This window comes from Melanerpes formicivorus, unplaced genomic scaffold, assembly GCF_026170545.1.
Source record: "Melanerpes formicivorus ecotype bairdi unplaced genomic scaffold, bMelFor1.0.p_v2 SCAF_21, whole genome shotgun sequence".
NCBI lineage: Eukaryota > Metazoa > Chordata > Aves > Piciformes > Picidae > Melanerpes > Melanerpes formicivorus.
Window position 1 is genome coordinate 7,035,895 of NW_027142373.1, and position 15,559 is coordinate 7,051,453.

The following is a 15,559-nucleotide window of genomic DNA, read 5'->3' on the forward strand; positions in this document are numbered from 1 at the left end:
CCTTTCTTAAAGGCACAGCCTCAAACGCTCACAGTACCTTTCTTTTATCTTATCCACAGGTTTCTGGTTTGCCTTTTGCTTCTTGTCCTTCTGACTGTCGGTTACAGCTGGAGCATCATCCTTTCTAGCCACCTCAGGTGCTCTGGTCTGACTTGGCTTCACAGGTACTTCACACACTTTCTCACTTGCAGCCTTCTTTTTCGATGGTGTGTCTTCACTCTGCAGTAGGAAGACAGACAATGCCCAGTTAAACAGAAGACACACAGAGAAATAGCCAACATCTCTTCAGACACCTGGGAATATCCAGAAATCACAGCAAACCAGACAACTTCATACTTCTGCAAATGCTAACCCCACCCACAGGGAAGCTACTGGTTAAGGCAAATAATGCATGGATTACAAGAGGAATCCAGCCCAAACACACTGGTAAGAGGTCAGCTCAGTAAGGCACAGGTCCCCAGAAGATGGGGCATAAAGAAAATGAAAGATAACAAATAGCAATGCACAGCTTAAAAGGTCTGTCCAGGAGTGGACACCTAACAAAGCATGAAGATCTCATCAGGAGACTTCCCAGTGCTCACAGGAAGTGCTGGCTTGAGAAGAGACAAGTTCACAGCTCCCAGGGCTAAATGAGCAACCACTCTGTGAGAGCTGTGCTAGAACTAACACAGAGGAGAGTACAACTCCAAAGAAACACTTCAGAGTCAGAGTATTTCCTGCTTTCACTCCATATCCCCAGCCTCATAGTCTTCAGCTTTGCAGACAGCACAAAAGAATCACAGCTATAAAGGGAAACTTTGCTCAACATAAGCAAACACTCAGCAGAGTGTGAGCACTTCACTCCTCACCTTCTCCTTCGGGGCCGCAGAGCTTGGAGTTGGGGCCGTCACATTATCTGTGCTGCTCTGCTTTGGTGGGGTCATCACACCTGTGTTGCTGTGACTGCCTTCTGCAACTGCTTCCTGACTTCCAGCTTCCTTTCCCGGGGGACCCAACACACTGTTCCTTTCCTGTGCACCTCCACTGTCATGAGCAAGTACATTAGCACCTGGTTTGGCTGCTTCACTGGCTGGGGATGGGATTTCTTGGGCAGTAACACGTGAATCTGTGGTTTGAGCTGGTGATGTATTTAGAGAAGGCAGAGAGCTCTGCTCTTCAGAGCTGGAAGGATCCTTCTTTGATCCATTCCCCTGCTTTTTCTTTGATCTCTTCCTCTTCTTTTTCTAAAGAAAAGGGGGGGGGAAAGAAATAACATTATTCATTGCCCAAGAGAAATTTGTTACCTCTGCCATTGCAGCTAGTTCCAACATGTTCCTGCCACACTGGCTTGATGGAGAACCACCAGGAAGAGAAGGGACAAGACCAGCAACCATCTCCTATAGCAGGTGAAACACAGTAACTCTGGTTTGAACATTCAAGACTTTCTCAGCAGGAACACAGACCAGCACTGAGCACAACACTAACAAGAGCAGACCAATTGCTAAGCTGAATTCTGTGCTGTTTCCCTCCGTGCACCAAAGGCTCTGCTCAGAAGAGCTGCACCGCTCAGCACATCAGCTGTCTGCACACACAACACTTCATGGAAGCAAACACATCTACAGTTTGTCCAGGAACACCACCACCACCAGCAGCCAAAAGCAGGCCAAAGGGATTCCTGCAGGGCATTACAAAAGAGGAAGCAACAAGTTAGCAGCTACTGCTGCTCCTCAGCACAAGGAAGAGCTAACTTACCTTCCCTGACTTCTCAGATGGATCCCCAGCCACACACCGAGGTGCAGTCTCTGAGCTATCACTTGCAGCTGTTATACCCTCCAGCAGTGATGCTTCCTCTCCTCCTCCCTCCTCCTTCTCTGTTTCAGTGCAGGAAGGAGGCCCATCTGCAGTGCATTCAGGTGTGGTCCCTGAGGTATTGGTCAGTCCTGTTGTGTCCTCCATCAGCAATCCTTCCACCTCCTCCTGCATTCCAGTGGTGGAAGGCAGCCCATCGCCACCTTCTGCCTTCACCTCTCCTCCAGGCTCTGTTCCTGTATCAGGGACTGGAGCAAGCTCCACCTCTTTTCTTTCTGCTGTGAAAGGAAGGTTCACAGTTGAACTAGAGACTCAGGAAAATAAAGCAGGTTGGTGCCACAAAAGGAAGCACAGCTGGTGGTGAGCAAGGAGGGTCTGTCACTAACTAGGTGTATGTATAAGCTGAACACAGAGGTGCTGCTGTGATGTTCCTTGCTCAACAGCGACCACAAGCAATGACACCATCCTCCCTAGCATGGCTTCCTTCCCTCTCCAAGGCCCTTGCAGTCAGTAGCAGAATAATTAAGAAACCATTGTAGTGAGGTGATGATCTATCTCTATCCTACCTCCAGCTAACATGCTGCTGGCTGAAGCAGGAGGTGCTGGGAACACCACAGCTGCCAGCAAATTGCTGGAGAACCCCCAAGATGTGTGGTGACCCCCAGGATGTGTGCACTGGCACTCCTCAGCTTCCCTTCTGGACTGGTTGTGTGACCTCCACCAAGCAGCTGGGTGTTGTGCCTAGGAAGCTGTGTGGTGGCATAGTAAACTCCCTTTTTATTGTCAGCAGTTTTATCCAGTCCTTAAAACCTGTGAAAAGGAAGCTCAGATCTGAGTCAGGCATCCAAGGAGGTCTTCTGCAGAACCATGCAATTTTGAGAGCAGCAGCTTCCAATCTTTTTGGAGACCAACCCACACTTCTGGGAGCAGAAGCTCAAGGTAAAGGTAGCTCACAGCCCAAAGGCTACACCACACTTCATGACAGTGGGTTGTTTTGTCCCTGAAGCAGGTATCCAGGTTTGTTTCAGATCCAATTTACTATTCTGCCATTATCTGGAGGGTTTAAATGTGGCAATCATAGCAATAAGTAGCGTGAGCAATCTGACAATATAAGCTTAGAGTTCCATGTAGTGTCAGCAAAACAGTGCTGTGCTAGCAGCATGTAACTAAAACAAAGTACTGGTAGCTGTAAACACAAAGAGTTATCTTGGAACAACAGGATGCACACTTTGATCAACAACTTCAGGTGATATTAGTAGTTTAACCAATAGTGTGTAACAGTAGGGCGTGTGGACAATTGTGGGGAACCAATGAAGTTATGCTAACCATGCTCTGTGAGTCTGTGTGTCCATCTAAGCTGCAGAGGTCCCCTAACTAAACTGAACAATACAGATTACACTGGTCATCCGTATTGATTCCGAACTCCGTCGTCAAATTTAAACACCTCCCTGAACATTTCCTGCTGCTCAGTGACTCTGACAAAGCTTGACCTGCACATATCTACTTGGGGGAATTCCCTGTTTCCCCTTACAGACATAGTATCATCTGGTAAAACACTACTACAACTCCTGAAAATAGGAAATGCTGGTTCAAGAGGGGCTAAACCAGCTTTTGTAATACACCACTGCATTAAAATACCACCAGATCACTGGCAAAAGAGAAACAAGTACAATACTGGAGATCAGAGCATGGAATGTTTGTGTAGGAGGTGTTACCAACTGCCTTGCTTCTCTCTCCAGCTCCCACCAGTCACTAAATGAGGAAAACTCCATCTTTGGCCAGTGATGCAAGGGAAGTTTAAGATGAGAGCAGCATATAATGACCTGGCCAGAGCTGAGCAGCCCAGAGCTACAGGAGCACCAAAGCTAATGCAAGAACCAGGGGACACCAGCAACCTCTGGCCACTGTGCAGCCCCAGGGCATGCCAGCACTATGCTCCAGCCAGCCCCCCACAGATACTGTCCCCCAGCTCCCCCATACATTGCACCTTCCTACCTGAATCCTTGTCCCCAGTGCTGGTGACAGGAGCCAGCTGAGCCCCACACCTGCTGCAAAAATTGGCACAGTCGTCCAGAGAAACAAAGTCACACTGAGGGCACTTCATATTTGCCAGCTGCAAACGCTGCCAGTGGTTTTTCAGAGCCACAGCGGGGAAAGAAAAGGACGGGGCAGAGAAAGGAAGACAAACATTAGTGTGGAACTAAAACACAAAACCTTCCTCCTGCCCTCGCTTTTATTGGCAGGAAACAGACTGTGCCACCCGGTGCAAGGCCTTTATTCCAGCGCACCGGGAACCACACACGCGTTAGAACGGAAACACGAACAGCTTCTGCCCTTTACGATTACACGCAGCTGAGAACGTACCGGCCCCGGTGCGGCCCAGCTGCGGCACCGCAGCCTAACGGGCCCAGATGCTGGTGCAGCTACACCCGGACACCAGGGCGGGCTCGGACGGGCTCACGGGTAGGCCCCACTCCCTGGCCCCGCGGTCACGCAGGGTGCAGCCCCAGCCCGGGAACCCCATCCCCCCAGGCTGGGGCGGGGCCGAACCGAGCCAAGTCGAGCCGAGCCGGGACAGACCAGGCTGGAACTGCGGCCCCTGCTTCACCTGCACCGCTCGGGGCGGGGCTGACCGTAGGGGCGGGGCTGACCGTAGGGGCGGGGCCTGTATGCAAATGAGGTCGCTCACTCCCCGCGAATATGCGGGAACTGCCGCCTGTCCCGGTCAATATGCAAACGAGCTGGGTAGATGGACCAATGGCGCGGCGAAGGGCCGGCGGAATGTAAATGAGGCCCGTTAGCTGCGGGCGGGCACGGGGTGGGGGCGCCGCGGCTCCCAGCCTGCGTGGAGCAGGGGCACCGGGGGTACGCCAATACGGCTGGGGAGCACCGAGGTCACCAAGGGCTAGGAATGTCCCAGGCTCTTGGGGAGAAGAGGAGGGGAGCGGCGGAAGAAGGCTGAACATGGCGAAGGTTCGAGACCCATCATGGGTCCAGGACGCACAGGGAGTTCAAGGCACACGGGGAAGCTGCAACGGGGCCCGCAGCGCGCTGCCCGGACCGGGCCTGCCAAGTTATCCGCTCTGCCCCCCGGAGCCGCGCCGCGCACAATGGAACCCCACCTCTCCTCAAACCCAGAACTGGTGTCCCACTGTCCGCCCGACCCAGGCAACGCAACTCACCGATGCGAGAGGAACCGGGCCGGGCAGCGGCACCTGCAGTGCCCGGTCCACCGAGCAGCACTGCCGCTTCCCTCCGGGAAAACTTTCGCTTTTCCCCCAAACCCCTCAGTTTCGTTTCTGAGATGTCACCGCCCCCGCCGGGCCCCGGCCCTCGGCGCGGCCAATCCCGTCCGGCAGTGGCTCTGGTCACCGCCTTTTACTGGGCGGCTCCTGCTAGGGTCCCGCCCCCTCGCTGCCGCTGGAGCGGGGCGGAGGTTCCAGCCGCTCCCCAACAGGATCTCTGGTACTTAGAAGCAGCAGCTATGTTGGACTGCCGGGCATCCCCCCCGGGCACGGGAGAAGGGCAGCAAAGGGCCTTTCCCACAGTCCAGTCTGCTGTGGAGGGCTTGGGAGAGGTTTGTCAGGGACCTGATGGCCAGTCTCAGCCCAGAACTAGGTGCCTGCTCTCTGCTCCAGCTGCCCGGGGCTGGTGGGACAGTCCTGGTAGGACAGGCCTGGAGCCCTCTTTTAGTAGCTCCCAGATCTCCAGCAAAGTCTTCTATTTTTTCCACTTTGGGATGGTGAGGTGGAAACAGACCAAACACCCCAGCACTGCCTGAAGGGAAAGGTCACTTGGCTTTCTTGATCCCACCTGGTCACTGAGCAGCAAAAAGTCATCAATAGGCTCCTCAAGTTTCTAGAGAGGACTCTGTGAGCTGAGAAGAGGTGGCTATGGGGTGTTTCCCCCTTCTGTTAATTTCATGTAACCCTCCCCCCAGCCCAGTACAGGGCCTGCCAGCAACTGTGGGGAAGGCAAGGGTGGTGGAGGAAAATACAGCCTGCTGGATCAAACACACAAGAATCCACAGATCCAACTGGGACTGAGCTAAAGATGGTCTCCCAGCAGACCTGGGCTTCACTATCACTTACACACTCACACAACCAAGTTTGAACACATGCTGTTTACACACAACCAGCCCCTTTTACACCATCCCCCCCCGCTCCCCCCCCCCCTCTTTTTCCACTCCTGCTCCTCCCAGCATCTCTGGGCAGAAGGTTACCTGGCCCTTCTCCTGCCACTGTCTCAGTGAGCTTCTCAGGGCATGCAGAGCAGCTTCCATGGTACAAACTCACACAGCACTGAGCTAAAGAGAAACGAATCAAATCTGCTCCATCTCTGTGCTGGGCACTCCTTTTTGGGGAGAAGAGGGAGGGATGGATGGGCAGCAAGGACACATGTGCCCTTCCAGCTCTGCAAAATGCTTATCTGCTGACAGTGCAACAGGGAACTCACCGCCCAGTGTTGTTCTGCTGCCGGAACAAACAGCCTTCCAGCCCCCAGCAACAGGATCTCTTGATCCTGATTCTGTAGCCCCGGAGCACCTCTCCTGTTCCTGCCAAGGCTTTTAAAACCTTTGGCAGGTGGAGCTGTGCCAGGGTACTGAGCAATCAGGAAGTCTGAGCTTGGTTTCAGTTTCTTTTCCTTGGTCTGCTTACCAGTGTTGAAAACAGAAAGAACAAATGGAAAACAGCAAAGTTCATCACTGCTGTTAAGTATCGAGTGCAGACACTGAGGCTGGGTGACGATCCAGCTGTCCTGGATTGAGGCCAGGTGTGACCTGGCCTTCCCTTTCTCCTGCTTCTCACGGTAAGCCTGAAAGCCTCATCAAGGAACGTTTGTGCAACTGAAAAGACCACTTCATGATCTGGCTGCACTCCCACCCCTACACTTTACACAATAACAGAATACTGAAGTTGTAAATGTTGGCCCTTTTTGGAACCAATTTATAGATGAGACTCTGACACCAAAGCCATACAGAAAGAGCCACGGGCTTCATCCTCTTCACCCACCCCAGAAGGGACACGTTTTGGTAAGGTCTGCAGCCTCAGAGTGTGTGTTTTACCCCGGGTAATTACCCTTGTAATTGCAATTGTATTTTCTTAGAGCTTATCACTGGCAATCTGAAAAACTTGTCTGTGTTTGCAAATGTCAATAAACTCTGTTACTCGTGCATCCAACTGTTTAAATGCACCTGGACCTACAACAAAAAAGTTTCAGTTTTCCTTCCCACATAAAATAAAAAGACTCAAACAACAACTTCCCCCAAAGGCAGGCAGAGATCACGCTGAGTCATTTACAATTCATGCTTTATTTTATCTTTCTTACAAAAATGTCAGCCAAGGACAGCTCAGGAAAACTGCTTGCTCCTGAATCCCCTCCCCTCCAGCCCCATTGCCTGACAGCACTACTGCTTTTTGCACCCATTTCACAGCAAGGCAAGCTTTACTGTGAGTGAGACAGAGCACTGGAGCAGGCTCTTCAGAAAGGTTGTGAAGTCTCCTCTAGATATGTGGATGCATCCCTGTGTGACCTGCCCTAGGTGATCCTACTCTGGCAGAGGAGGTGGACTTGATGATCTCTGGAGGTCCCTTCCAATCCCTACCGTTCTGTGACTGACTCTAAGCTGGTATCATGGTACCTGTCCCATTGGGTGCCTGGCAGGAGTCACATCCATGGGGGGACAGCCCAGCCCTGCCTAATGGCAGCTTTTGGCAGAACACCCCACAAACCAAGAGGGATCAGTAAGAAGCAAAATCACTGCTGTTCTTCCTAAAATCACCGAATCATAGGATGTTCTGGGTTGGAAGTGACATTTAAGGTCATTTAGTCCAACCTGGCTGCAGTAAGCAGGGGCATCTGCAACTAGATCAGGTTGCTCAGAGCCCCAAACAACTTGACCTGGGAGGGCTCCAGGGATGGGACATCTACCACCTCTCTGGGCAACCTGGGCCAGTGTCTCATGGTCCTCAGTGAAGAATTTCTTCCTTGTATCTAGTGTAAATCTCCCTCTTTTAATCTAAAACCACTACCCCTTGTACTGTCACAACAAGGCCTTGGCTAAAAACTTTCACCATCTTTCTTACCTGCCCCTTGAAGTACTAAAAGGCCACAATAAGGTCTCCCTGGAGCCTTTTCTTCTCCAGTCTGAACAACCCCAGCTCTCTCAGCCTGTCCTTAGAAGAGATGTCCCCACCCTGCAGCTTGCCCTTAGGCTTGGAAGTCAGTGCCAGCACCTTTGAAACTCACTTAGACAAGGGTATGCTCTGTCACAGTTCTGTAAGTCCCACAATAAAGAGTCTCCAGAATTAAAATAGCCAATTTAAAACAGACAGCAGCTTCAAGGATGAGGAAGGCCTGGAGGAGGGATGGCTTGTTGCCAGTGACCATGATAGGAGCAGTGTTTCCCCACTAATTCCATCCACAGACTGCCTATCCTTGTCCTGCAGAGGTGCTGGAGCTCCAGTGGGGCTGGGGAGCCAGTGTGGGATGAGCTGGAGCCCTTGTACCAGCATCTCCTCCAGCACTCCCTCCCCTCATGTCACCTGCACAGCCCAGGTGGGGTTGGGCTGGTGCTGCTCTGCCCTCCCCTGAATGAGACATGAGGACAAACCCCTGACAGCATCCCACCCACCTGCCCAGAAGGCAGAGCAGGGGGAAGTGGCATCTATGGAGAGCATTGGTGAGATGCCACCGGGGTGTCACTGCCACTGCTCTGCACAGCAGGTACAGCCCCAACGCAGTCACAGCAGGACATGAGGAGATGGCAAGATGACACTGGCCCTAAGAAAGTCCTTGGCAGCATCTTGGCTCACTGGATGAGGCCCTCAGGCAGCAGCAACGAGGTCTCACTGGTGCTGGTGAAAGGGGCTGCCCTGCTGCCCCCCACTTCTGCTCCTCTGCACCGCTCTGAGCCAGGAAGTGGGAGAAGCAGGATAGAGCTAAGCCAAAGTTGGTGTCCTTGACTTAGTGTAAACGCTGCTCAGCAGAGGTATGACTCCAGCATGTTATCAACATTGTTCTCACACTGCACCCAAACCACAGCACTGTACCAGCTTGTAGGGAGAAAATTAACTCCATCCCAGCTGAAACCCGGGCAGGTGTCTAGCTGCCTGCTGGGTTAAACCACAGCAGCTCACCATGAACCCCTCCGAGGCTGGGCCAGCCCTGCTCTCTGGAAGGGCTCCTGTTCACCTTCCCAGCAGCCAAGCCCTTGCAGTCTTCCCCCCAGCCCTGCAGCTTTGTGGCCTGACAAAGGTCAGATTTGCCTTCCAGAGCCACACTCAGCAGCACCCTGGGGGACTCCAACCCCAGCACTTGGGGTAAGCCGTGACCTCACCTGCCTCCTCCCTGCTGGGGAAATGCTGGAATCCTTCTAAGTCTGCAGACAGCAGGACTTGGAGAACAGGCTCCTGGGGGCAGAGAAAGCTGGGCTGGGGGAGCCTGCTGCTTTGCCACTCTCTCTCCAGGGCTGTGAGCCTCCCAGCCAACTGAGGGCAGAGGATATAGCCCTTCCCTGCCACCCCCACATCTGGCAGCTGGGGTCAGATGCAACAGCCTCCATCTTTGTGAGATGAAGACACTTGAGGTGATGAATGTGCTACCAGAAGAGGTAGCAGCATCCTTATGGCAGGTGCCACCTGCAGAAGGCAGCTAGGCTGAGCCCATAGGTGCAGACCCTGCTGTGTTGAGCAAGCAGGACACCACAGGGAGGCTGCTTCCCACATACCTGCAGGCTGCAGAAGGCCAGGGGCAACCCATGCTTGCGCAGCTCCTGCAGCAGCTCTGCCAGCCCCACCACCACTGTGTAATCAATGCTGCTGATGTGGCAGCAGTCCAGGATGATGAAGCATGGTGGAGATGCTGCTGGAAAGAAGAACATAGTCATGTCCCTGATGAGGCCAGAAATGACCAGCTCAGGACAGCCCTCAAGAGCCAGAGCTGTGTCTGGAAGGGGTGAAACAGCCTCAGGAAAGCAGCAGCAGCCAGAGGCTGGGCACCACCACAGGGAAGCTGTGTTGCTGCTGCTTGCACCCACAGCCTAAAAGCAACACTTGGTACCCCAGCAGAAGTGATCCAGGTGGGCTTAGGGTTCCAGCCAAGTCCTCAGGACAAGCTGGCAGGCCAGAAAGCACTGTACCTGCCAGAGCATGGCTGCACACAGTGTCCCGGAGGCACTCGATGGCTGGGAAGTGCAGGCTGCTCCCTGGCTGAACAAGGAGCACGTCCCCCTCTGACACCTGCACAAGATACCAGTGGAGGGGACAAGTTATGGGCATCTTGGGGCTGTCACCTTCCCCAAGAAAGGACAATTGTCCATGTGACATAGCAAAGCACCTTCCCCCTGGATGAAGGGGGACATACAGGACCCTCCACTCCTCAGGGAACCCCTCCCCTGCACACACCCCAGCATCAGCAGGAACAGGGACAGCAATGCCTCCCTCTCCTGCTCTCAGCTCCTGAGATACTCCTTTCCTTGTGCTCTTTGTGCTCTTTCCTTGTGCACTGACAGCAAGCTGGGGACACAGGAGACAGCAGGAGCAGGACAGAAGCATCCTGTACCCCAACACCCCATGACCCTCAGGGAGCCCTCTCCCAGCTCCCTGCTCCCTGGTGAGCCCAGGTGGCCCTGCTGCAAGGGGAACCTTGAAGCTCACCTTTATTGGAGGCCTAGCAATGGAGTAGAGCAGGAGAATCCCTGAGACCAGCACCCCAGCCACAATGCCATACTGGACTTCCCAGAAGCAGAGCAGGAACGTCACACAGAGGGGAACAAGGTCCAGCTCTGCAAGAGAGACAGCCCAGACGTGGCTGCACCTTGTCCTCATGCCACAGGGCCCTTTGGGACAGTGCCTGCTCTGCAGGTACAGCTGGGTAGCACCAGGGGGTCAACAAGCCCTGGCTTGTGGCCTCACTCTTAACCCGCCAGAGCCTCCTGAAGATCCCAGCGTCAAACATGGGGACCACAGCCGAGATGATGACAGCAGCCAGTGCTGCTTTGGGGATGTAGTAGAACAGTGAGGTGAGGTATGCCAGCGAGAGCAGGACCAGGGTGCCTGCAGAAGGTATGGAGCACCTGAGCCATGGGGCCCCAATGCCCAGGGTGCCCAAAGGGAGCAGGTGCTGGGCATGGGGGCCTGCAGAGCAGCCCATGGCAGGCTGGGGGGGGGGGCTCTACCTGTGATGAGCCCTCCCGCAGGGGTGCAGACCCCTGATTGTGCATTCACAGCTGTCCTGAAATGCAAAGCAACATGTCCCAGGCTGCACTGGGCTGGCTGGAGCTGGCAGCTGCCCCTACCTGCTGCCCAGAGACCCCACACAGGAAAACCACCCAGCCTGGCAGACCCCACCAGGGAGCAATATGAGCAAGCTCACTGCTCCTAGCTTGCAGAGCACAAGATGGGAAAGAAGGTCATCACAGGATGCATGCATAGCCTGGTAGCCAACACGGGCAGCTAGGGACCACGATGTGAGCTCAGGGACCCACAAGGGTCCACACAATCTTGTGTCCAAGATCATGCAGAGCCCACTCACTACACAACCCCAGCAAGCATCCTGTCACCCACCGGCCAAAGCTGCCTGTAATGGGATACGACGAGACGAAGGATCCCAGGATGTTGGCAAAGCCTGTGGTGAACAAGGAGAGGGGCTGAGTATGCAGCACCTATGCGAGGCACTGCTTAAGGTCATGAGATGGGTCAGTGTCCTTGTCATCACCTCTTCCATCCCTGGGCTGGTACCCAGAGACAGATCTAAGCCTGTCCAGCCATGTGAGCTGGGCTCAGGCTGCTCTGGAAATGGCTGTGCTGTGAAAAAGGCTTGGGCTGGGGGTAACATGCAAGAAAAGAAAGGTAAAACTTCAGGTAGAGGTAGGATGGCTGAAATGGGGATCTCTGGTAGCTCAGGGGCTGTGGAACATGTGGATGCACTTGAGGCAGATTCCCAAGCCCTTCCCTCCAGCTCTGAGAGGCCTCTTACCCATAGCCAGCAGCTCCTGGTTGGGGTCAATCCTGTAATCGTTCTGGGAGGCTGAAAGGAGATGAGCAGCATCGTCCTGAGCTTCCCATGGGCACAACCAGCCACAGATACAGAGCAGGGCCAGGAGTGCCTGGAACAGCCATGGGCTCCAGCCCCCCGCACACTCATGTGCAGGAGCACCTTGAGACAACATTCAGCTCCTGTGCAAACTTTGGTTGTGCATACCACAGGATCCTCCCAGCCCACAACCCAGTCAGGCATGGAGGAACTGCTTGACCAAGGGCAGTGGGTCAGCAGCACATGGTGGGACCCCTCCTGCCAGCCCGTGCTATGAACTGGACTCACAAGCAGTCCAGTATCCAGTCCCTCCCACTGACCCTGTGGGAACAGCACACCCCCCCCAAGCACCCCAAGGCCCTGCAGAGACCCCTCCTGCCACTGCAGGAGCAAAAGCCTGGTGCAGCCATACCAAAAGCCTTGGCAATCGCAACAGTCTCCAGCAGGCCCATGAGCGGGACCACAGCCAGCCCGACCCCCATGTCCTGGGAAGGAAGGACGTGGTGAGTGCTGCCACCGGGCGATGAGAATCACCTCCCAGCAGAGCCTTCTGCTGTGCAGGGAGCCAGCAAATGCAGGAGTAAGGAGAGAGCAGCTGGCAGACTCCAGGCTCTGCTGGCCAGTCTGGCACCCACCTCCACCATGCTCCGGAAGGGGATGGTGCCATTGGGTGCAGCCATGGAGAAATGTGGCAGCTGGAAGGGAGGGAGGCCCTGGGGGATGCTGCCGGTGAGTGTGAGCGGCTGGGAGCCCATCACCTGGAAGGAGTAAGCAACCAGGCCAGCAAAAAGGACCACAAGGGCATTGCGTGCTGCAAGGGAGAGAGCAACTCTGAAAACCTGACTGGAGCTCAGGCTGAGGGGAGGGACAGCAGGAGGTAGGTTCTCAGGCTGCTGAGGTCTTCCAAGCATTAGGAAGGGGCATGCAGAGCGGCAGGACCATCCTTGGAACTTTGTCCTCCCCAGCCTACCTCCAGGTCTCAGCTCCTGCCAGCCAGAGCTTTACCAGTTTCAGGCTGTGTCTTCCCTGCCCTGGAGAGGCAAGCCCCCAGGAGGGATGTCTGTGGGAGGGGGAGCAGGGGGGCAAGGCACAGCCAACGCACCTGTAGCAGAGGTCCAGACGATCAGGTAGCTGAGCCTGGCAGCCAGCGGCTCCGCACAGGCAGCTCGGGGCAGGTGGCTCTTCATTGCCTGGAGCCCTGCCAGTGCAGCCAGGCAGGCCAGCCCCAAGACAGCATCCCCAGCCCTGCAACAGGAGCATCAGTGCCAGTCCCAATGTGCTGCAGGGCCCAGGGAGAGCTGCCCCAAAGCTCCATGGGAGGAAAAGTATGTGCCCGGGCATGTGCCACGGCTCTGCCAGGAGGTGTATAGCTGGCAGGGACGTGGCTGGCACCTCCACACCACTGGCAAAATGGGTCACCTCCCTGGGGGGACTGCATGCAAGGGACTAGGGGGTGTCCCCTGACAGCAGTACAAAGTTTATGGGTTTGTTTGCTCTTCTTAAACATGGAAGAAGGTCCCATGTTGACAGGCAGGATCTGCCTCTCCCACTCCTGGCTGGTGTCCCACAGCTAGACAGGGAGGTATCTGCTGGCTGTGATGAAACTGACCCTGCGTGTCATTGCACTGTGTGTAAAACCCAGGCTGTGGCAGACCCTGAGCCAGGGGTGCAGCAAACAGGAGAGGGTGGGGCACATGGGAATTCCCTCTTATACTATCAAAAATTGGAGAACTTTTCACAGAGACAGCCCCAAGGATGTGCCTGTCTTTGGGCTGCCAAAACCCTGCTGTACATAACTGGGAGCAGAAAACAGGACAAGCATTCCCTATCCTGCCTCTTTACCATCTTGGGAACCCATGTGCTCCCCCATCTCCAGATTTCCAGCTCAAATGGAAATGGCTGAGAACAAGCGCTTGTGTGTCAGTCCTGAGCAGGGATTGAGAAATCAGTCCAAGATGCGGCCAAAGAGATGGGGTACAAAGCAGCAGAGTGAGACCCCACAGGAGGAGAGAGCAGGGCAGATGTAGGGGCAGTGCTGACCTGGTCTCCCCAATCCTCCGCAGTGTCTCATACACCTGCAGGAAAAACTGCCGAGGGATCCCCTGCAGCCCCAGGATATTCTGTGTAGGAGGACAAAGCCTGGTGAAAACCCAGCACAAGCCCTTATCCCAGCCCTGCCATCCCTCTGCACCCTGCTGAGAGCACCAGCCATGCCCTTGTGCCTTGGCATCAGCTCCCACTGTGACCGCAGCCATTAGCTAATACTGGCCTGACACAGCCTGACGCCATCTCCTGGAGTCTCTGATTTCGGTCAACCACAGAGGAAGCACTGCAGCCCCAGAAGAGCTGGAGGGATTCAGGTCGCTGAGAAGGACCAGTGAGGGACCAGCTGAGCTGCAAACCCACTGCACCTGACAATCACCTATCACTTCCTGCCAGTGACCAAATCAACTGTTCTGGTTTTACTGGTTTTACTGGTGTATTCAATGCCACCAGGTGGTCACATGCGGAGGTTGAGTTCTGCTTGGTATGCTCAGAGCAGCACATTCAGGAACCCACCAAAACCACTGGCAGAGATCTGTGGCCCCTTGCCCCAAGCACATCTCCCAGGCCAGTGCTAAATATCCTAGCTGTGCAGCACAGGCAGCTCTGGAAGGGAGCAGAGGAGGTGTCCAGGGCAGACCAGCAGACCCTACCTTCACTTGGTTGAAGCTAATGGTGATGGAAGCAGCTGATGTAAACCCTTTAATGACAGGGCAGGAGATGAAGTCCAGAAGGAAACCTGCATGGGACAAGAGACAGTAAAGACACTGCTGGCCCCATCTGGGAGCACAGACTGCTTGCATGCACACAGAGCTGTCACAAGTCTTAGCAGGACAATCCCAGTGTCTTGGAGAGCACTGGGGCAGGAGGACAGCTAGATGGACACAACAACCACAGGGTGTACCCTAAAAATACAACCATGCATGGCAAGCACATCTCACCGAGGTGCAGGAGCCCCATGGCCAGCTGGATACAGCCGGAGAGGAAGGTGAGCAGGATGGCATAGACAGGCTCATGGAAGGCATAAGAAGACACAAGCAGCGACATGATGGCCGTGGGACCCAGCGTCACATCCTTGGCGGTGCCCAGGAAGCAGTAGACAAAGCAGCCCATGAAGGAAGAATAGAGGCCATACTGCACAGGGACAAGAGGAACACCAGCATGACAGTCAGAGCTGAGAGATGCCAGGCACCTCCAGGACGAGGAGGACTGAGCTGTTCTCAGGTCCCTCCAGTGCCTGCAGCCAGCCCTAAGCAAACACACGGTGTCTGCACCGTCCCGACCCAGAAAACAGATGACTGCACAGGACCAGCCCTCGGCCGCTGGCTGCCCAGTCCTGCCCGCCCTAATGCCAGGCGGTCGCTGTGGTCAGCGAGCAGGTGTCCCCTGGCATTCAGGGCTGCGGGGCACTGCCACCCACCTGCAGAGGCAGCCCGGCGACCTCGGCGTAGGCCAGCGCCTGCGGCACGACGGTGAGCCCCACGGTCAGGCCGGCCATCAGGTCCAGCTGCAGCCAGGACAGGGAATAGTGCGGGAGCCAGCGCAGGATGGGCAGCTTCGCCCGTACACCCGGGCACCCGCAGCTCTGCCCCGGGTGCCACGCACCCTGAGCTGCCATGGCCAGGACAGTGGCCACCAGCCCGGTCACCTCTGGCCGCCGGGACCTTCTGCACAAGCCACGGGGGCCAGAGCT

The 15,559-nt window shown here is 55.2% G+C and overlaps 2 protein-coding genes across 8 annotated transcripts in view; both read right to left on the reverse strand.

The window, feature by feature from the left end:
- RNF213 (ring finger protein 213) overlaps nt 1-6,356 on the reverse strand; it is a 57,783-nt gene extending 51,427 nt beyond the window's left edge. For 2 of the 6 annotated variants that reach the window (XM_068151261.1, XM_068151267.1), the window contains exons 1-6: nt 6,244-6,356; nt 6,011-6,094; nt 3,784-3,910; nt 1,732-2,066; nt 849-1,223; nt 38-219 (exon numbers count right to left, since the gene is read on the reverse strand). In XM_068151261.1, the coding sequence (XP_068007362.1) occupies nt 38-219; nt 849-1,223; nt 1,732-2,066; nt 3,784-3,910; nt 6,011-6,070 (1,079 nt within the window). In that variant the 5' untranslated portion in view covers nt 6,071-6,094; nt 6,244-6,356. Of the gene's footprint in view, nt 1-37; nt 220-848; nt 1,224-1,731; nt 2,067-3,783; nt 3,911-4,152; nt 4,386-4,970; nt 5,085-6,010; nt 6,095-6,243 lie in introns of those variants that run through there. The other 4 variants (XM_068151262.1, XM_068151266.1, XM_068151263.1 and 1 more) reach the window with 4 other exon arrangements.
- Nucleotides 6,357-7,098: 742 nt separating this feature from the next.
- On the reverse strand, nt 7,099-15,540 carry SLC26A11 (solute carrier family 26 member 11). Of its 2 annotated transcripts, none has more exons than XM_068151273.1 (16): nt 15,287-15,540; nt 14,808-15,000; nt 14,520-14,605; nt 13,864-13,943; nt 12,926-13,068; nt 12,459-12,634; nt 12,236-12,308; nt 11,767-11,817; nt 11,355-11,415; nt 10,967-11,022; nt 10,704-10,844; nt 10,446-10,573; nt 9,929-10,028; nt 9,518-9,651; nt 9,128-9,200; nt 7,099-8,697 (listed from the first exon to the last, which is right to left on the reverse strand). In XM_068151273.1, the coding sequence occupies exons 1-16, from the start codon at nt 15,482-15,484 to the stop codon at nt 8,600-8,602; spliced, it is 1,791 nt and encodes a 596-aa protein (XP_068007374.1). In that variant the 5' UTR covers nt 15,485-15,540; the 3' UTR covers nt 7,099-8,599. The 2 variants fall into 2 exon arrangements, with proteins under 2 accessions (XP_068007374.1, XP_068007373.1); XM_068151272.1 differs by having other exon boundaries at nt 9,518-9,654.
- Nucleotides 15,541-15,559: the final 19 nt, after the last annotated feature.